General features: G+C 35.4%; 2 protein-coding genes across 3 annotated transcripts; one reads left to right on the plus strand and one right to left on the minus strand.

The window, feature by feature from the left end:
- The first annotated feature begins 209 nt into the window (after positions 1 to 209).
- LOC110736557 (S-adenosylmethionine synthase 4-like) lies at positions 210 to 2,774 on the plus strand. Its single transcript, XM_021916798.1, has 2 exons — positions 210 to 346; positions 1,185 to 2,774. The coding sequence occupies exon 2, from the start codon at positions 1,193 to 1,195 to the stop codon at positions 2,381 to 2,383; it is 1,191 nt and encodes a 396-aa protein (XP_021772490.1). The 5' UTR covers positions 210 to 346; positions 1,185 to 1,192; the 3' UTR covers positions 2,384 to 2,774.
- Positions 2,775 to 4,907: 2,133 nt separating this feature from the next.
- LOC110736558 (pleiotropic drug resistance protein 3-like) lies at positions 4,908 to 19,924 on the minus strand. 2 transcript variants are annotated; one of them, XM_021916801.1, is made up of 25 exons: positions 19,384 to 19,924; positions 17,866 to 17,989; positions 17,515 to 17,600; positions 16,093 to 16,177; positions 15,612 to 15,771; positions 15,443 to 15,519; positions 14,104 to 14,157; positions 13,923 to 14,013; positions 13,516 to 13,817; positions 13,138 to 13,416; positions 12,491 to 12,804; positions 11,840 to 12,000; positions 11,659 to 11,762; positions 11,071 to 11,224; positions 10,862 to 10,990; positions 10,677 to 10,750; positions 10,242 to 10,571; positions 9,860 to 10,150; positions 9,342 to 9,425; positions 9,078 to 9,211; positions 8,747 to 8,974; positions 7,429 to 7,600; positions 6,788 to 7,042; positions 5,306 to 5,616; positions 4,908 to 5,111 (listed from the first exon to the last, which is right to left on the minus strand). In XM_021916801.1, exons 1-24 carry the CDS (start codon positions 19,752 to 19,754, stop codon positions 5,350 to 5,352), a joined length of 4,326 nt encoding a protein of 1,441 aa, XP_021772493.1. In that variant the 5' UTR covers positions 19,755 to 19,924; the 3' UTR covers positions 4,908 to 5,111; positions 5,306 to 5,349. The 2 variants fall into 2 exon arrangements, with proteins under 2 accessions (XP_021772493.1, XP_021772491.1); XM_021916799.1 differs by having other exon boundaries at positions 4,908 to 5,224; positions 19,384 to 19,923.
- Positions 19,925 to 21,404: the final 1,480 nt, after the last annotated feature.

Below are 21,404 nucleotides of genomic sequence, written 5' to 3' on the forward strand. Positions count from 1 at the left end.
GCCATACAAAAAGTTGGTAAACCAACCATACACTCTAAACCAAGGGGTAAAACCGTCATTTCAGTTGACCCCACAAAATTTCTCTCACCGACCCCGCTAAATCCCGACCATCCAATCCACCCCAAAAATTGAACGGTTGAGATTACCCATTCCAAACAGCTTGGTAGATTTTACTCATTTTCTCTCTCCTAATTTCTCTATAAATACCCCCTTTAGTCTTCCCTTCCAACTCGCCTTACACCGGTCTGCAAATCATATAACAAGACTCGGACTTTCTCTCTCCTCCCTCTACTTTCTCTCTCCTCATTTCCAGCTTTTGCTACTCGGGGATTTCTTCGTTCTCCAGGTAACAATCTACCTTTTGCTGGATTTTTGAGCTTCATTTCTATGTCGTTGTTATCATCTTTTGACTTTTTTGAGATTTAATTGATGAATTAATGATAAATTTATTGAAAATTCCTAGATCTAAGATGTGATGTTGAAATGCTGAAAAATGATTGATTCGTTCTTTTTTTCTGTTAGATCTTGGTTATTTACCGTTACTACCTAAAGATCTGGAGTTTGAAAAGAATTAATTGAAATGATTATTGTATGAAATGTTAATCCAGCATATTTGTTTGATTTTTACCCTTTTTTTTCGTGATTTTGGAGGATTTAATTCTATTCTACGAGGATTAGTTGGTGTTATGATTTGATTTTGAAAGGATCTGAATGTTAATGGAGTAATTTTTGATTGAAAATGGTTAAATTGGGAAATTAGGGTTTTCATTTGTCGATTTTTGTTGATTAATTTGACAGTATGCTGTTGTAAATGTTGATTTATTGTCTGTTGGTATGATGAAAACCTTTTGAGCTTGTTAGATCTGGTGAATTGATTTAATTTAACAAATATTGAATGGAAAGGAAGAATGAGAATTTTATAGGAATGGAATAAAATATTCGATCTTCGATTGCAGTTTGTTGGGAGTGAGTTGTAGATCTGGAGAACAATATATTGCGGCATTTGTTTTGATTCTTTATACCATTTGATTGTTGAGATTCTAGGAGTGATAGTGAGGGAATAAAACTTTATTTTAAGGAATGTTGATTTGAAGCTTTATTTATGCCTCTTATCCTTAGATATTTCTTGTGAAGTATGCTGCAAGTTGTGTGTGCTGATGTGAATTATTCTTGTTATGTTACAGTTTTAAAAATGGCCGCCGCAGTCGACACCTTCCTATTCACCTCCGAATCCGTGAACGAGGGACACCCAGACAAGCTATGTGATCAGATCTCTGATGCAGTGCTTGATGCTTGCCTTGAGCAAGACCCCGAGAGCAAGGTTGCTTGTGAGACCTGCACAAAGACCAACTTGGTCATGGTCTTTGGTGAGATCACCACCAAGGCTAATGTAGACTACGAGAAGATTGTCCGACAGACATGCCGCAACATTGGGTTTGTGTCTGCCGATGTGGGTCTTGATGCTGACAACTGCAAGGTCTTGGTATACATTGAGCAGCAGAGCCCTGATATCGCCCAGGGTGTCCACGGTCACCTTACCAAACGCCCCGAGGAGATTGGTGCTGGTGACCAAGGTCACATGTTTGGGTATGCCACCGATGAGACCCCTGAGTTGATGCCCCTCAGTCACGTCCTTGCCACCAAGCTTGGTGCCCGCCTCACTGAGGTCCGTAAGAATGGTATCTGCCCATGGTTGAGGCCTGATGGCAAGACCCAAGTCACTGTTGAGTACTACAACGAGAACGGTGCCATGGTTCCAATCCGTGTCCACACCGTCCTTATCTCTACTCAGCACGATGAGACTGTTACCAACGATGAGATTGCCGCTGACTTGAAGGAGCATGTGATCAAGCCTGTTATCCCAGAGAAGTACCTTGACGAGAAGACCATCTTCCACCTTAACCCATCTGGCCGTTTCGTCATTGGTGGACCTCATGGTGATGCTGGTCTTACCGGCCGTAAGATCATCATCGACACCTACGGAGGATGGGGTGCCCACGGTGGTGGTGCTTTCTCTGGAAAGGACCCAACCAAGGTTGACAGGAGTGGTGCTTACATCGCCAGGCAGGCAGCCAAGAGCATTGTTGCTGCTGGCCTTGCTCGCCGCTGCATTGTCCAGATCTCTTACGCCATTGGTGTCCCCGAGCCCTTGTCTGTGTTCGTTGACACCTACGGAACCGGAAAGATCCCAGACAAAGAGATCCTCAAGATTGTCAAGGAGACCTTCGACTTCAGGCCCGGTATGATTGCCATCAACCTTGACCTTCTAAAGGGTGGCAGCAGGTACTTGAAGACCGCCGCCTACGGACACTTCGGTAGGGACGACGCAGACTTCACATGGGAGACTGTCAAGCCCCTCAAGTGGGAGAAGCCCCAAGCTTAAACCGGAGAAGTCGAGTGAAGTCTATGAATTCATTGATTAATATTTTTGATCAATAAAGCAAGTGCCCGGATCTCCTCCACAGGCTGCAGCTGCTCTCTAACCAAAAGGAATATATAAAATGCTTTTGTATGGGCCACAATATTAATGTCTTTTTAGTTTCCCTTTCTTTTTCTATTTCTTTGTTTGCGGGTAAGTTGATTGTTGGAGAAACAGAAATGTGGTTGTTGGGAGGTTTTGTTAGTAGTAAAATGGCAGCATTATGTTTGTAAAAGAGCTGCATATGTATGTTTTTTTACAGTGCTAGAAAGGGATCAGCTGCCGAGCAGCAACCGAAAAAATGTAATGTGTGCTCGTTGATAGTAGTTATGAAATATTTGCGTTACAAAAATAATTTCACCGTCTTCTTGATGCATACATACAGGCGAATTTCTTTTGTTCTTGTATTGTTTTTACCAAGTCTTCACATTATGTCCGTTCGTTCTAGTGTCGAGTTTCGACACAGAACAGAAGGCAGGTTATAGTTGGGAGGTGTTTAGGTGGTGTAGACCACATAATGAAAATGAAGCAGAAGGCAGGTATGGCCACCATATGGGTCCATTAACTTGCTTTCATGATGGAAACATAAACATGGAAATTGGTATGTACGAAAAAGACATGGTAAAATTGTGAAATGTGAGATGTCTGAGTCTCACGAGTCTTCAACACCACTCAGTAGCTACTGCTGCAGGCCAACAAGCAACACTCCCACTTCCAAGCTCTCTCTTTTGAGTGGAATATATTCAAGGTTATAATTTTGTTTATTTCTTTTTTATTGTTTTAATTTTATTTACTCCATCTTTGATATTTATTTTTGTCTCAATTTTTTAAGATATTGTATTCAGTGTCCATTTATTATTAAATTTGTAAACTTGTATCTTTGTCCTTTATCTATTTCTGTGGGATAGTACTAGTTAAATGAGCAAACCATAGGTAATTAATTAATTAATATTGCCTATTGCCTGGTACCTGTATTAGATTAATTTTTTGTATTGGTTATTAGCCATTTGAGTTTTTGACATGCGCTTTTGACACTGTGACAAAATGTCTAATAAATTTCATCTATCTTGCCTTCATATCCTTTTAACAGTATTTCTTTCAAAGAACTTATCCATTTGACTCTCTAACATTATACTTCGTATTTCTTTCTTTATCACTCTCTAACCCAGCTCTCCTAACAATGCCTTTTTAACTACCCGTAGACTTGAATTCCACCGTTAATAGGAAGTAAATATTAAATTTAACAAAAAAGAATAATTTAAGCTAACTAACCAACATTTTCTACTTGGACCTAAAATTTTATTCTGTATCACTCTGTATTCTTTCACTCATCTTTGACATCACATCAATCTTTACTTTTGTTATTTTAGAATCAATTTACTAGACGTTAAATAGTGAACAAATTGTTAACAGCATTGATTGTATAGTAGAATGATTAATAATTATCGATTTACTCAATGTTTATACCTCAAAATAAACGTGCTCTAATACATTAATTATTCTGAAGTGCCCACTTTTCATGTAGATTAAAGGAGAGTAAAGAAGGGTAATCACTCAATCGTAACAACTTAGCAAGTGCTGACCAAAATTTTGTCTTTTGACAATTAGTAGAACAAAAGTTGCACCAGTCAAAGGAAAGCAATATGAGTCAAACACTTAATTGTAAACAAAATACAAGTAAAGTTATCAAAAGTTGCTTAGTAGTCGTAAATGACCAAACAACAAATTGGTTGAATCTACCTACCACAAAAATGAACCTATCCAATTATTGTGTGTTGCAGGCTTTAATCATCTCCCTTGAAAAGTCCATTTGCCACTAAAATATGCAAAATGAGATGCTAAGAGTGATTCTTAGAATATAAAAATATTTTATCACCTGAATTTTACTTATTTAAAATAATCTGACGTATATCTTAACATGACTTGTCAATCCTAATAAAAAAATATTAAGGAAAACGATGATAATTCAAAGTTGTCTTTTTCGTGTATATCCCTGTACAAGCAAGGAAGAGAGCACATGAATATATAGTCCAATATGATGTGCAGACCGAGGAGATCATTGTCAATATAAATTAAATTATTATAAGTCAAAATAAAAAGATCATATAATAAGCAAATATGTTAAGTCTTGAGCAAACTTAAAAAAAAAAAAAAAAGTACTCCGTATATATGTTAAGTCTTAAGCAAACTTAAAAAAAATAAAAAATAAAAAAATAAGGTACTCCGTAGCATGAATTATTTAATTAAGTTTTGTTATAATCTTATTCAAGGTCACTTTATTTTAGTGATGCAGCTTTCTTTGCCTTTTCAAATAAAATTAAAACTTTTTTTAAAAAAATTTATTAAAATTTATTATCACATTGTGTCAAAGCTACCTTCATAATTAAAAGCATGACATAGTTTTTTCAAAGCTACCATTGATAATACTTAAATAGTTTATGCCTTCTACTAAATTTATATCAATTCATATAATTAATGACATACTAGAAAAAAAAATAAGCCAAAACCATAACTATATTATCCGGAAAAACAATTATGGAGTATGTTCAAACTTGGAAATTCATTTCGACTTGTTACATTGTTTGTAAATTCTCCATATATGCTTCTTTAATTATAAATATTCTAAACAGCAACAGGTTGACTAGTTGATACATTGTACATTGGCTCCAGTACTTGAAAAATTGGTTGCTTCCTGTGTAAAAACATACAAAAGAAGCAACTAAATTTTCATGAATCCAGTAAAGCTCAACATATATATAAATGCATCTACCAAGCGTTTACTGCTGACAATTTGAAAACAAACTCCTGTAAAAGACAAAAAGAAAAACACAAGTATTAACCAATCAAGCTCATATTAATTAGCTAGCCAAACTAATGAAATCCTACCTTAACAAAATGATGAACCCATCATATTCGCACTATGCAGCTAGTCATCTCCTCTGAAAGTTAAGTTTTCCGATAAAAAATGCAAATAGAGACGCAAAAGTCAGAGGGAAGATAAGTAACATAGCAGCAACGAGGCCAAGATGATTATGATCAAACCCAAAGTAGTCTTTTATGAACGAAGAGGCTGTAGTGCTTTTGCCAAATACTGTAATTTCTTCATGTATATCACCGTACTGGGAAGACAGCAGACCGTGTAGAGTCCAAGAAGTTGGACATAGATAAAATAACCACTGCCACCACATGGGAATTTGCTGCAAGGAATACCACTGCAATCTCAGTTTTCAAACTAATAAGAGGTATGTATGTGTAAAAGATCTAGCAATACTAACTAGTGCTTGATTGCCAACAAAAAAAAAAAAAAAAAAAAAAAAACTAGTGCTTGATTATCTGATCCAAACTTGCGAGATTACATAACAAAAATCTCACACAACAAAATTTACTGACCTGAAATCAGTGTGAATAATATAGACTAATTTATCATTAAAAGCTACGGAGTAATTAACAATAGACTCAAAAAGGCTGAACCAACCTGAGCGTGAGCTATATATTAGGAATCCCCCTTGTGGAGCTTCCTAAAAAAAATGAACGTGAACTGAATGACTCATTACCCAATTATGATCTGAGCCGAACACGATCCAAACAGCCTATTTTCTGCCTCTACACAGAATACTAACCATAAGCAACCCATCTAAATGATCTGAGTGTACTGAAACCTCTTCAGTTACAGTTGCCCTTTGATATAAGGTTATTAAAATTGAATGGAAAATAAGGCTGGTCAACCATAGCCACAGGATGTAACATGTCTGAACAGAGGCACCAGCACATGAGAGAATGAGGGAAGCCTAATATGAACAGCCTTGCCATGTTAATCTTAATTGACCTTTGATCAGTCAGCAAACTATCTGCTACTCTAATATAACCAAGAAGCTCTGACCAGACAGTTAAACTCGATAAACATTTCCTGTTTTAGTCCAGTAATTTGAATTCTAGCCAGAATGAAAAGATAAAGACCCCCTTTCTCCGAAGTCTAATATAACCAAGAAGCTCTGACCAGACAGTTTACTGTTTCACTATTTACATGATAGTTTACACTTTATATACCTTTATAATTGTTAAGCCATACTCTTCACTTCGTCACTGGGGATATTTTTAGGAACTATATTCCACTACTTTAAGAAGGTGGCTATCCTTTCTTAATACCCCAAAATAGTACCGGTGACTAACATTTCTAACAGAAGGCATAACAAGATCAACTTAATAATGCTTAAATCATTTAGTATATGCTTAATATGCAACAAAGTTTTTCCTAGATTTGTTTAGCATAGTCATCTGTGGGAAAGGTATATTTTTCTTTAATGAAAAAGGAAGACATTTCCAAGATTTTTTTTGATGTCAAGGGCATATTTGAAATAAATAACTCACCGGTTTAGGGATCAGAAATCCAGAAAACAAATTCATCAGCGCATAGTTAGCTGATGCTATGATTGAAGCCACCTGGTAGTTTGGTGTCAATGATGCGAGCATCATGCCCAAGTAATTGAAATACACCAAAGTACAGGACATGGCATAGAAGTACCAGATCAACTTGTAGGCCGTTAAGTAATACCCAATCATTGGATATGAAATAACTGTGAATATTAGAGCTATTGTAAGAAGATAAGGAAGCTCAACAGTGACCTGTAAAATCAGCAGCTAGATAAGTTAAACTAGCCAACAAAGAAGTGCAAAATAATTGAGTAAAAAATCAAGAATTTCATGTTCTGTCCAATATTGGAAGCAAACCCCCCCTCCCCCCAAAAGAAAAAAAGTAAAAAAGGTGTTCAAAGGAAATTTGTGAAGATATAAGGAGAACTACAAAGTTTGACCTGAATACTTGTTTGCATTCATAAAAAAATAAAAAGATGCTCTTTAAGATGAAACCAAAAAAAAAAAGAAAAAGAAAAATGGTTTTTGATTGCTATTTGTGAGCTAAAATTGTTTTTAAAGATACTCCGTAACTAAACAAATTCTAGTGACTGCAAGAATGTCGCAAATGAAACCAGGAATGAATAAAAGAATTATACCTGTGCAAAAGAATAAGCCCACGAGGAGTACATCCCAGCAAATCTTTCCCGATAAACAACACTTCTTTCTGTTGAGATGAAAGGAAGGACAGTTGAACAGTTGTTTATCCCCAAGAATGTTACAAAGGCAAACATCGAACCAAATATCGTGAACATACTTTGTTCATCTTTTCTGCCATTTCAATGAGCATATTGCCAATGTAAATATGTAAGCAACATTTTAAAGAACATCAGGACCAAAATCCCATCTAAAATATAATTTGACATGGAAGCCAAAATGTAGCAGTTAGCAAGCACACATCACATATTACTGAACAGCAACTTTTAAAACAATTGTAACCAAATATTTCTCACTGAAAATACTTCATAATTCAGGAAATCACATAAATGAAGGCAAAATAGAATTTTTTTGTACAATTATGAAAACCTTGCTATGCAACAAGCATAACAACAACAAAGGCTTAGTCCCAATATGATTTGTGGTCGGCTAACATGATCAACATAAGGAACCGTCCAAAAAGGAAAAAGAGCATAACAAGATAATTGATTGAATAAAGTTGGAAAAAAAAGGTGTATAAAATGAGAAACAGAAAGAGTATACTAATATATTTACGAGAGTTTTACAAGAGTGGTAAGGGGATAAAAAAAAAGAGAGGAAAACACGTGAGTGAAAAACATAAAGTTTTGAGAAAACTGTAGCAAAAATAAGAAAAATTCGTAAAACACGAGTTGAGTAAACAATAAAAGCAAATAATATAACAAAATAAACAAAAAGTATATACCAGTACATATATTAAAGCATGAAAACCTTGCAATAATTCTAAATTTTCTCTGCCGTATGGCATGCATATATTTGGATATATGAAAACCAGACATTTAGGTAGGCCTAGCTAATAATAGGGTAACCCAATGGGTATAGGGTTAGGGTCAGGTTAAAAAGGTGGTCAATATAGGGCCAAAATGGTAGCCCAATAGATTTGTAAATTAAATTAGTCAAAAAATAAATAAATTACATGTATAGCTTTGTTTTCACTTGTGCTCATTTTTGTCTCTCACCTTTTTAATTTTTCTTGCTCGTTTATTAACACACCCATTATCGACATGCAAGTCTACAACCCACTTTGTGTATCCTGACTAATGACAAGGTGACATTTTATTGACCCATATTGACCTCACCCCAACCCACCCAATAATTAGGTCTACAATAGGTGCATCTTTTCAGGATATTATATTTCCATACTGACACTAGTTGTAGAACAGCTGGTAATTTGAAAGAATGGATTTAGTTTAGATTCCTAAAGAAACTGCCCCAACTTACATGCTCCTCCCTTGTTGCCAGAACAACAATCCAAATATTAGAGATGAAACAAAGGAAAACAAGAGGCGCATCAAATTGTATGAAGGGCTTCTCCAGTAAGATAGTTGTTGTTTCCAAAGACAACATTTATATTGTTCCCAACCAGATAGTGAAAAGCGACTATGGAAATGGAGATCCTTAGAGTCCACAGAAGGGACACTTAGCTTCTGTACAATCTCTTCATTGTCCCTGGAGTCAACATAATGCAGGAAGATACATAAAGAACCGATAAAATAAAAATTTAATAAATAAGGAAAGAAGTACCACAGTCATTAGACGGCAACACACTTACTGGCATAGAGCAGAGCTATTGTAAACTTCGGCAAAATTGATTCCCAGTTCAATTTCAGAAGATGCAGAAGTGACCTCTAACATCCATGTTGCAGGATTATAGTTATCTTTAATCTTGGGCATGGAAGGTATTGTCTATTCAATTATAAAAGAAAAAAAAATTACGATGGTAAGACTCGAGAAAAATCTATGAGGCAGTGAAAATCTAACTCAACTACGAAACAAAAGATGTAGCACAAAATAAGGATATTTTAGAAAGACCAACCTGAAAATATTCAATAACTTTGCTTGATTGCTGACCCAGGGGTCCAGAATAGATTATGTGCCCACCAGTTTTTAAAAGCATCAACTGTAGTAAAAGTGTAAAACAATACATACACACCATTAAAATTCAACCTCCCACCTGACAATTCCATATTAAACAGTAGAGGTAGAGGATGAAGTGAGAAACAAATATCTCAGTTACTTCAGGATAACAATTAATCAATGATGCATCACATCATGTAAAATTGTAAAGTCATCATCAGTAGATAGGTCTTTACATAGATAAAGAGGAATTACTGGAACAATAAGATATTTATTGTATCTTGTATAACTCCATACACTCTTAAATGGTGAAGTTTATTAGTAGATGAATTGCAATAAAGTTAAGTTAGTTTTTTTTTTGGTACTCAATAAAGTTAAGTTAGTGGTAATACATCATCAGGGTGCAAGCAACTGCTTCTAAGGATATAATCCGTAGTTATTTTTTTATCAATGAGACAAGTATCCTACGTATCCTACCTCGTCAAATGCTTCAAATATGTCAATACTTGGTTGATGGATGGTGCAAACAACAGTTCTACCAGTAGCAACAACGTTCTTTACTGCTCGAATTACAATGGCAGCTGCTCTTGCATCCAGACCTGTTGTAGGCTCATCCATAAATATAATTGATGGGTTGGCCACAAGCTCCACAGCAATAGTGAGCCGCTTTCGTTGCTCAGTTGATAGACCATTAATACCAGGTAAGCCAACCAAGGCATCTTTAACTTCATTGAGCTCAATAGTTTGTAGGACTTCGTTAACGAATTCCTGAAAAGAAATTAAGATAATTTTGCAACATAATCTTCATAATAAGTTGGAACTAGACTTGCAACTCTTTCCATGTGAATAACTGTCATACTGTTTTGGTTTTTGAATCAACATTATCAGGAAGCCGAAGCCAGGCAGAAAAGATCAGTGATTCCTCAACGGTAATATTTGGAGAATGTATATCTGTTTGTTCACAATAGCCTGATACTCGTGCAAATGTTTCCTGCACCTTAGGATACCCTCCAATACAAATTTCCCCTTCAATGGTTCCACTAGTTTTCCTTCCAGCAAGAACATCAAGAAGAGTCGTCTTTCCAGCTCCACTGACACCCATCAACGCGGTAAGGACACCTGGCTTAAAAGAACCAGTGATGTCATGCAGAAGTTGGAGCTTCTCAGTAAAGCCTTGTTCTCTCATTTCCTAAGAGAAGAAAATTTATTATAACACATTCACTTTCCTGAGTCCTTATGAAACACTTACTGCAGAAGGGGACCTCAAGCTTAAAAATTTTAGTTTTGAGATTACCATTGGGGTATCAATGTAATATTGCACATTGTGAAATGTTACAGTAAAGGGTTGGAATGGCAAGATCATATAACCTGCCATGATTACCAGACGTTTTAGAATGCTGGACGACAAAATGTTATAAGAAAAAAAATGTCCACACTAGCAATGCTAATTAACTGGAAATTCAGATGGATGTTTTGAACCTTTATTAGATTCTACACAACTTTTCTTCCCACAACTCTTTAGCTCGTTGTCTACTTGACATGGATCTTCTGATCCTTGTAATTGAGAAAGCTTTTCTCTTGAGATGAAAGCCATAGATGCTCCCGGAGCTACAAATATAATCAAGAAAATTGTAAATCAGTAATGCTACTATGACTTTTTTTTTCAGGAAAAGTCAAAAGAGTCTCACCCTTTAAGAAAGTTAATGCTAGAGTAAACCCCAGAGTGGAAAGTACGCAAAACCCAAACAAAGCGCCAACCGAAACCCAGACAAAGTAACCATCAAACATTAGTCCACGGGATTGAAGAACTTCACGACCTATCGTTGTGTTTGAAGCAAGCATCTACAGATAAGAATAAGAATCAGCAACGGCTGAGGACAGCATACATCAAGTACTTAAACACCAGCAACACTTTGAAGTGTCAGAGGCCCATAGCCTAAATATTTAGGCATTGAAAGCAGATGCCCATCAAATGATCTCGTTCAACTTAGAGAGGATTACAGTATGACACTCCAAGCTAGAATATCATTATCCAAGAAGGCATGAGCTGAATAGCTGATAGCCAGCTAGCTGTTGTAGTTGTCAATAATCAGTCCCAACACATAGATACACAAACAAGAATGGCCAACAAGATAATCTTGTAGCAGGTTCTTGATATATCCTTGAGATAAATCACCAAATCAAAAGATCAATCATACAATCCTATTGTTCAATCTAGCAGGTCAAATCTTCACTCATAAACTTGCATCGTTATTGTCATGCCTTCAACAGCTTACCTTTTGCCACCTTGGAGCAAGGAATTCATTAGTTGCGAGACCAATCTCTCCATAAGTAAGTGGAACAACCCAAAATCCCCATCTTAACCATACTGGCATCGAAGCTGCAAGTTAACACACAGGTAAGTAATATATCAGATGTCAGAAATTCTGCTAGGTAAAACTTCACAAGTATTCTTACGTCGTGGGAATATGAATCCACTGAATATGAAAACAAACAGTATGAAGATAACGGATGCAAAAGTGGAAGCAACTGTGGTACGAAACAGAGAAGCCAAGAGCCTGAACATGGATATTGATGCCAAGTGCACACCCGAGAATAGAAGAGCTTGGCAAAAGAACCTGACATACACAGAAACTTCTCAAAAATTTACTCCAACCAGTTAACCACAGTTTTTTTTTTTGTTTTTTTTTTAAAAAGTACTAAGATCGATGAGTGTTAGAATCAGACACAGCAACCAAACAATGACAGTAAAAACCAAGGAAGAACCCAGCATTAGAAGTGTTGAAGAAGGTATAGATGTATGCAATTTTGCATAAGGTAAGCTGAGCTACATAAAAAAAAACTTCAGTCTGACAAGTCAATTTTAAGAATCAAATTATATCACCAATTCACCAGGAACTATATGCACAACCACATATGTACAGAGGGAGAAAGAGGTTTCTCATTCACAAGGGTGAAAGGCGATTTTATAAGACGATAGCATACAAATTTACTTCACCTCAATGGATTAGGGTAGATGTATATATGGTATCATTGTGATGAAGCATCCTTTCTTGGGGTATATATTGACTACTTTTGGTACACAGCACAAAACTCCTCAAAACTTACCTTCCAACTTCTGGAGCATATCCAATGGTATAGTAAGTAAGTGAGGTCCAGATAACAGCTAGCAAAATGGACAAAGGGATCTTCAGGATAGTGGCAGGAATTGCATAAGCCCAAGCAGGGTAGAAATATAAGTCTCTCTGTTTAAAGAAAACAGGAAGTCTCATGACAGTCATTGACAGTTCTGGAAATCCATCAACAAGAAGCATGATAAGACCATAGAAGAGAGCACCCAGATAATAATTTGCATGAAGAATGTCAACTTGCATCCGTGTACGTATGAATACAGTCATTGTTATCAGAGCTATAATGACCAACTGCAAGTGGAAATATCAGGAAAAAAATAATAATTAGGCTGCAATTACATTTAGCTCTTACATATATATATACACACTACATTTAAGGGAAGGAGTACAGGAGATATTTGAAGTTTGAATCAGTAACCTCGTAGTTTTATAGCTGCTATTTATATAACTAAGCCAGAAAAGGTTATATATATGTTTAAACAATACACGCATGCACACATATACACACAACAAGCATATACAGGCGTGCCACGGAAAATGCATGAATAAAAAGCAACAATTGAACTTATCGGTCAAAACAAAAATCCAGAGAGCAAAGAAATGGAGCAGCACACTGTACAGTACCTGAATAATTTTGAATATATATACGAAAGAGTTTCTCCTCATAAGCAGGAATTCCCTTGACATACAAGCTTTGAAAAGTTCTCCTCTTGGCAGAGAAAACTTGAAAAAGGAGATGGCGCAATCATCAACCTGCGTCTTCACAGGTGGCTGCAAAATCTCCTCATATAAAGTCCTTCCAACCTGAGATACCCTATATTTCTCACAAAACATATCTACAGAGATATAGCCATAAGGTTCTTCACGAAACCAGTACTGTGGTTGGTCTTTTTGCGAAATTACCTGTAGAAAAAAGGGTATAAAGTGGAGGAAATTGCACCTCTGCAATCACTTCATAATAATAAGTCTACATCACCACATACCAGACTTGAAAATTGTTACCTCCTGAAGAAAGTCAGCTATTCCCTTTCTCTTGGGACACCTAAAACCACAGGTCTCAAAAAATTCCAGGACACAATCACGAGGTCCATGATACACAATCTTTCCTTCTGCCATTAAAATTACATCATCAAAAAGATCAAAGGTTTCTGGTGCTGGCTGAAGAAGGGCAATCAATGCAGATGCATCTGTTATGTGAACCAACTGTTGAATACACGAGACAATCTGAAATGCAGTAGAACTGTCCAAGCCATTTGTTATCTCATCCATAAACAATGCCTTGGTTGGCCCAACAATCATCTCACCTATAAAATTCCATTATAACAACAAATCTTCAGAGTTCAGACTGATGGGGTATGTTCTAATTTAAGTTACAGAATAGTTATTTTATGCACAATTCAATGAAGCACCTGTAGTCAATCTTTTCTTTTGACCACCTGAGATACCTCTCCTCATAACATCTCCTACCATAGTGTCAGCACATGTATCAAGTCCAAGAATCTGCCAGAGAACAGATGGCAAGTAGTCGAGTGCATGATTAGCAGCAAACTAAAAAAATCAAATTTGAAGCAGGTTTTCCAAAAAACTTACTTTTAGTATATAGTCTGTCTGCAGGGAACTCTTTAATCCTTCGACAGCTATTGCCTGTGTAAACAAAGAGTCAATACACACGTGTACTAAGTAGTATGGTACTTCAGAAAATAAAAATTAATAAAAACATTACTATAGTAAAATCAGAGATTAACATTACCAAAAAAATATTATGCTACTCTTTTCATACTACATCACATGTATGATTTACTTTATTGATTTATTCAAAGTTTAAACACTTAGTTTAGAGATTTAGCAGGAAGGGATGAAGAGCACTGTCAGTTCCACTATTAGGTAATTGAATGAAAATAGACAAAAATAAGCAAATGCCTCATATACTCTCATATAATCCTCGTGAAGGAGGAGAGATTCCAGGAATAAGAAGATACAGACAATTTCTTGAGGAGTTTCTATTTAGAATATACACTCAGGATCAGCGGACGAGGAACTCATTAACTTGTTGAGGTTGTGGGAGTTATTTTTTCTTCAATGACCATAATGACAGGGTTATTCACCACTAAAATCTGTGCAACCAGAATCAAATCTTAAAAAATAATCACAAGAAAGACTAGAATCAAGAGCATTTCCTTTGCTGGATTGATTTATATTAAATTGGTACTTCCTTCATTTTTTTAAGATGCATTACTTATAAAATCACAGACTCCCTTAATTTTAAAACTCCCTTAATTTTTCTTAAATGCTCTTTCATTTACTCACTTTACTCACTTTTTTTTCAAACTCTTTTAAATAATATTTTGTAATGTCCTTTTCTTTATATCGTACAATTCCTTATGACGATTCATGTTAGCTGACCCCAAATCATTTTGGGACTAAGGCTTTGTTGTTGTTGCTTATAAAATCACAGACTCCTAGGCAATTTTTGGAGATGAGAGAGATAGAGGGAAATAAAAAAGAGCACCCATGTGATATGAGAGAGATAGAGAGAATTTATTAACTAAAAAGGAAAGTAAAGCATCTAAATTGAAACTTCCATACATAGAAAGTGATGCATCTAAACAAAAGGAGGAAGTATTTAAATTTAAAGTGCAAAGCAAGATGCCAAACTGAGGTAATTTTCATAGCTCACATATCACAGGGAGCTTTAACAGGATAATCACTTACTTATCTTTAACCACAGACAAACCTTTCAACTTATAATATGATGCAATTGCAATGCTATTTTGCCTGAGTCGAAAGCATAGTGAGAGTTGTCAAATTCAAACTTAGATACAACTAGTGCAATCGAAAAAGTAGATCATACCTAATTGAAGGAAGCAAGGGATCAGATTGGCAATACAGCATACATAGAACTGCAAAGACAAAGTCATAGCTGGAATACCTTCATGTACGCATCTATGTCAGCATCTGGAATGATTCCTTCCTGCTTCTCCCGTTTACAGACCTCAATTAACAAGTCTAAAGAGGCAACACACTTCCATTATTACTTGGACGTAATGAATGGTCATTAAAAAAAAAAAACCATTAATAAGGAACAGAATAAAACATACCTGCACGGCTACCCACACCTTGACAACGAGCTGAAAAATCAATAGCCTCTCTCACAGTCATGTCAGGAATGTGCAGGTCATGCTGGCTTATATAAGCAGAAGTTTTTTGAGGAATAAAATCCTCAAATTTGTGCCCATTGTATTCTATATCTCCTTTAAGCTGCCAAAAAAAAAAAAAAAAAAAAAAAAAAAAAAGAAGAAGAAGAAGAAACAATATGTGTAAGAGTTGCAAAACACTGGTTCCATTCGAAAATGAAAACTCCTAGCCCCATCTTTCAAAATAGAATCATGCATTTGATAACGATGAGGTTTAACAGCTTAAGTCCAGTAAAGCCTCGAGTAAAACCTCCCATCTCCAGAACCAAAAAGCAAGAAATAAGGAAATACAGAAGTAAAAAGTACGGAGTATATTTTAACTGCACTAGACAATATCATGTAAGTGTATAAGAGAAAAAGCAAGGTCATAATATTTAATTATAACCTCCAAAGAGCTGTCAAGGTTTCCTGAAAGTGCCAACAAAAGGGAGCTCTTCCCACAACCAGGTGGACCAAGTAGTAGAGTCATCCTGCAAAAACACCAGCAACTACATGAAGGCACTTGTCCAGAAGACTTTTGGAAAGATAACCGTAATACATCTTGATAATCTAGAGATCTGTGAGTTGATATTAAGAATTCTAATACAGCTATTTTAGTGTTCACCTATTGTACACTAGCAACCCTTCCAACTCACCCACCTTAATCCCCCAAGAAAAAATAGAAATTACTCAAATAAATTAGTATACATATGATAATAAGATGTACAGACTTATAGATGTTATGTAATTATCAGGAGAGCTGAGAATTGACAGCATTTTAATCCCACAGAATCTCAAAGCTAGTAGCCTCATAGTTACTCTGAACATAGAGATAGATATCATAGATTTCAACACAGTCAATTAGTTGAAGCTCTCCAAACTTCAATCTGCAGAATAATAGATGTATTACCGTGCTACTCCTTATAGAGAACTGAAGCTATTAAAAAACTAGGAATTCTTGAAAGCTAAAAATTCACAAATTCGAAAGTTACAAGTTACAATAAAATTTAAGTCTAAGCAAGTTCTTTATAGGGCTATACAGCAGAGTAGCAGACCCCATATATGAGGTGAAAGCTTGAATTAAGGAATTTACACTTTGTGTCTTCCCCACTCCCCATTCATGTCTCTTTAATTTGCTTCCACATAACTTGGCCACATAGGATTAGTGATATGCCATTTTAAGCACATCTAAAGAAGAAAAGGAAAAAGCAAACCCATAAATTATGACAGATAACATCAGTATTCTATCATAAATTAGAAGAAGACTAGCAGTAAAGGAGTATGGTAGTGTAATGTTGTCTCAAACACTTCAGTCTGAGAATATTAGAAAATATCTACAAACACCATAGCCAGATATTGTCATGCTTCCAGCAGAATTAGGGTGTTACATTAATGTGAATTGTGATAATGGTTGGAAAGGCCACCCACAAGAACGAAAATGAATATTGTACTAACTTATCTGCATGTGATCATCTTTGAACCAGTAAGTCATACTGGCTTTTGATACGAATTAATCAGCACAAAACTTTATCAAGGAGAGAACATAATACTGAAAGCACCCTGACAAATGATATATATTGAAAGATCGTATTATGTAGCAGCAGCATGACATTGATCAACACTTGACCAAAAAAATATTCGATCCAGATAAGGGAAGAGCCACGCAACCTTCTTCACATAAAAGTAGTTTGCTCTTTCTTTCATGCTATTCTTAGCACCAAATGAGGGAAGACCACATACAAGCTTCTATACATGAAACGGTTGTTCTGTCTGACTCTTTTTAGCACAAAGTTAAAACACTCAATTTGTAGACAAATTATTTACTGACCTCCCAGGTTTGATGATACCACTGACATCCTTAATAATGCTAAGCTTTGCTTCTTGCAGCTGAGACCCCAATAACTTGGAAAAGACCTGTACAACAGGACCGTACAAGTAGATAACTCAGAGCCACTGACTAAAGTCTTCCTTTTGGTAAATTCGACATTTTTTTTAGCTTGGAAAATAATAATGTCCAATAATATTAGCGTCTATTGAGCTTCATGCATTCGTAAAATATTGGTAAATGAAGTCATAATCCAGACACCAAACAATGACTGAACGACATAAATACATAATGCAAGTTACAACTAAGAGCTACGATTACATATGCAATTCTCCAAATTCTTCATGTACTTACAGAGAGACTGCTTTTAAAAGTGTTCCACAGAGTAGGAAGGGGCTTGCCATCCACAACCTTACACCTTGCGTCCACAAAAAGGTTTTTATACTTCACCTTGACAGCAGGAAATTGTAACCCAACTCTACACAGGAGAAGAATTGCAAAAGTTTAGAGAAGACCATAATTCAAAAAGTGATAAAGTATTGCATTCAATTCATTCTAGCGGCTACAATCTGATACATCCACTTAGTTTTGGGTGCATCATAATCAGTGTAATACATGAAGGTAACTAAGTAAGCTGCTAGATTAAATAATTTAAACAGTAGGCAAACAATATGACTTCACTGACTATTAAATTCCGTGCTTATGAGATGTAAATTCTACAACTATAAAATACAGTGAATCCTATATTCTGTGACAAATGAGTACATAGGGCCATAGGGGTCACTACACCTTTGCAAATATACAAACTACTAAACATTTTATATGCTGCAACCCCTTTTGACTTCAAGTAGACAGAAAGATCATGAAGCACTTGCACACTACTTTTGTAGGTCATTAAAAGGAAAATTCAGCTTTATGCCACAACAGAACACCTCCACAAGACATATTTGTATTAATCCGAAATGGCTTTATCTTATTTCTCAATGGTAATCGTAATTCCATGGTTCCACCAAAAATATTACCTGCAGCTAGCCAAAGTTCCATATTTATCATAATATTTTACAAAAAAAAGTGAGAACTAAAAGGAGCTGAATCTAACTGTCACTAAGAAGCCCAGTCTTGCTAAATTAGCATATGCCCAGACCACATACTATCTATAAATTTCTAATTTATCCCAGTAATTAGGTTTAATTAAATAAATCTTATGGAAGTAACTATTTTAATTTTCCAATATTACCCTAATCAATTTTAATTTAGCCATTTTATTAAACCAAGTATATATAGATTACATTGTCATATATAATATTACTAAATATCTAGAAAAAAATTCAGCCATTGATTCAGTATTACTCCATTGTTGCTAAAGTATATACACTAATCTGAATCCCATTCAGATTAGGATATGCTCTAATTAGCATTATTTACATTACAGAGAAGTGGAAATTTAAAAGTAAATGTTGATGTAGATGTGAGAAAGTAATATATTATATGAAATCTTGCAAACATTCTTAGGACATCCATAAATCCATAATGGAATAACATCCCACCCACCCTCCATCCTCCAAGATCCAACAATGAAAATAAAGGTAACCTTAAATATGAAGAGAAGCACACATGTTGTACTCATAAAGGTAAGTAAAGGGGAATCTAGTGAGACAAGCGGTCACAAAATCTAAATATTCCGAATATGTGGCCAAAGTCTCTTTGGCTTTTTTAGCTAATTTAACATCACCACATTCCCCCTTCCCGCTGAAAAACAAAATAACAATACAATAGAAGTACTAGATTTTAAAAAGGCAAATATCTAGCAATGGGAAAGTACACATATTCTACTCATATCAATATATCGTGCATAATAGTGATAAAACTTACTTTTCCATTCTTTTCCTAAGTTTCTGCAACAACCGAAGGTTATCTTGTTCAATCTGCTTGATGAGCTTCTCAATGAATTGACAGCGGTCTAGAGGTCCAAGCATAGAGGCATCAATCATCCGTTTTCCCTTGGCATTAGTTGTGCTTCCATCATCAAACAATAACATCCTCGATCCTTGATAGGTTGGTAACCTCTCAATTTTAGCCCATTCCTGAGCAAACTCCTCATCAAGGACATCTTTTGAAGAGTCCAAAGGCGTATTTCTTCTGAAACTGGACTTGTGACTTCGGAATGACAATCTTGAGCTTTTACCAAGCTCTGCCAGTTCAGAATGCTGAGGTTCAATTTCATCACCAAATAATTGAGACATAGTAAAGCACAAGAAAGGAAAGGACGCAAAGAAGACAATGGAAAATAGGAGAGGGATTTATCTATTCATTTAATGTTATGATATTATTTTATACACATGCAAAAAAATAACATAACAAGCACACCAGTGTCTAACAAAATTCAGATTTTTAAAATAAAAAAATAAAAAAATAAAAAATCACAAATTTGACTCTCACATATGGGACACTGGTTGGATGCATGTACTAAGAATGACATGCAACATGACCATCACTTAATTTGCATAACCTAAGACTGACATAGAACAATCTAATGAATAACAGAAAATGAATATTATGTGATATGAGTACAGCTGCACAAGATAATTAATTTTAGCTTACTAACACCAATGAATTGCAATCAAGCTAGGTACTTAATTAATAAAGAATTCAAGACCTGGACTGATAATAAATAAAAAGGTCATTCCATTAGCTTAAAAATAGTATAAAGTACATCGTACGTTGAATTTACATTTAAACAATTGACATGCAGCAGTATAATTAACATTTTGTAGTTTTAAGAGCTAATAACAGATTAATTATGTCGTCTTATGCATTGGCAAGACATTAACATCCAAATATTCACAATGAAAAATAAAGAATAAAAATATACAAGGAGAGAAAGACAGTGGAGTATAGTAGATAGGAATCAACTAGAAGAATTAAAATTTGAGGGTGTTATCTATCTAACCAATATATAATAATTTAGAGAGTATTATAGCAATAGATTTTTTTGAAGTTTAACAAAACAAATAACAAAAAGTGTGTTTAGTTATGTAAGCAATGATGCTACCGAGAACCAAATGCCGTCCTCAATAAACTTTCAAAATTGCCATAAGTTGATAAGTATTGAATAATACTTGGTGAAAGAAAGTGTTAGGATTTCTCAGATTGAACACTGTGTTGCAAAAAGTAATCAACAGCATTTCCCAATTCCCATACAGATTCTTAAGGTAAAAGGGCTGCATAAAGAGAAACCCTATGAGTCAAATCGTCAAATATAATAACAATTAAAACTTAAAATTTGATACCTAACTTGTGCTCAGCCTAACTCCTTTTTAAGTAGAAATATAGTAAAAGGATAGCTTTTTCTTGAGTTTATTCAACGGACAGATGCTCCCTTCGTCCAAAATTATGTCACACATACTACTTCAGAATGTCAATAATGCCACTACTAAAATTAAGTATTTGGGCCTGTGGGTGAATAGAAATGACAAATACGAAGTTCTACATATTTGGGTAAGATCATGTCATGCTCTTAATAACAAGGGGTTGGGACAATGCGACAACTACATCCCGACGGAGAGAGTACAAGACAAGCACCCTAAGAATAACAAGGGCTTGGGACAATGCGATAACTACATCCCAACGGAGAGAGTACAAGACGAGCACCCTAAGTATAACCCTCGACGACCAAATTTTCAGCTACGGAGTATTAAAATAGATACTCCGTCTATACAAGTATATTACTTCTTGGCTGTAATTATTGGAGGATTAGTTTGGAAGTTAAGCTACAATAAACTAATCAAGTTCTAAATTTTTTCCTGGGGTGAATACATTTGCTTTGAATATTCAGGAGAATCCTTCAAATTTCAAGCAAAAATTAAACAGAAAAATTGCCATTTACATACTTC

Source organism: Chenopodium quinoa, unplaced genomic scaffold (genome assembly GCF_001683475.1).
Source record: "Chenopodium quinoa cultivar QQ74 unplaced genomic scaffold, ASM168347v1, whole genome shotgun sequence".
Classification (NCBI taxonomy): Eukaryota; Viridiplantae; Streptophyta; class Magnoliopsida; order Caryophyllales; family Amaranthaceae; genus Chenopodium; species Chenopodium quinoa.